General features: G+C 27.2%; 1 protein-coding gene across 1 annotated transcript in view; it reads left to right on the forward strand.

The window, feature by feature from the left end:
- The window catches only part of LOC108749801 (protein unc-80 homolog), a 26,668-nt gene that overhangs the window by 592 nt on the left and 25,277 nt on the right, over nucleotides 1-799 (forward strand). Inside the window, exon 3 of the mRNA XM_018488774.1 lies at nucleotides 16-64. Within this exon, the coding sequence (XP_018344276.1) occupies nucleotides 16-64 (49 nt within the window). The remainder of the gene's footprint in view (nucleotides 1-15; nucleotides 65-799) is intronic.

Here is a 799-nt window from a genome sequence, read left to right on the forward strand (position 1 = left end):
TTTATTATTTTTCAGGCCATTCATTCGAGCAAAGCTAGGAAAACTTCACGAAGCATCTTGCATGGTAACAATTGACGCAATATTCTAAATATTTTTTAGACTGTAAGAGAAAGCAATAAAAATTATTCTATTATTAAAGAAATTTAAATCATAATTATGTATTGTGAAAATTCAATACTGCGATTAACAAAGTCAAAATGCTTAAACAAACTATTCGCGATCGTTTCTTCTCGATGTTAATATAGTCGCCAATATGTTTCCAATATTATCGATTCTAAAACATCGATTGGACGGATATTTTTGTGAATATAAAACCGCTTTTATCCTATTATACGAAAGAACTTTCATTTCTTCCGGTTTCTGCTTTTCTTAATTGTCTCTGCCGACATAGTTGTATGCTTCTTATTCAGAATCTGCTTCACATGTCTAAGAACGTGAATTTATTCTATTTCGTGTTTTTAATATACTTTGGATAACAATGTTTTATAAAGATTGTTATGCTGAAAAAAGATAAATACTAAACTTTAATAAATCGTTTGTTTAAATAGTAACTAATATTAACCAACTAATATTAGGTGTAGTAAAAAGTCATCGCGTATTTTTTAGCTCAAAGTTATATATACAATATCTTCGTCAATAATGAATGAAATTCAAATTTAAAAAAAGGGTTTTAAAGCTTGAAATCTCTACTTTTAAAAGCTTATCACATTTTTTAAGTTTATATGAGTTTGATAATTTTTACATACCAAAAACTACGAGCTGAAAAAGACGAAAAATTTTCTTCTCACTTTGTGGATTT

This window comes from Trachymyrmex septentrionalis, unplaced genomic scaffold (assembly GCF_001594115.1).
Source record: "Trachymyrmex septentrionalis isolate Tsep2-gDNA-1 unplaced genomic scaffold, Tsep1.0 scaffold313, whole genome shotgun sequence".
Lineage (NCBI taxonomy): Eukaryota > Metazoa > Arthropoda > Insecta > Hymenoptera > Formicidae > Trachymyrmex > Trachymyrmex septentrionalis.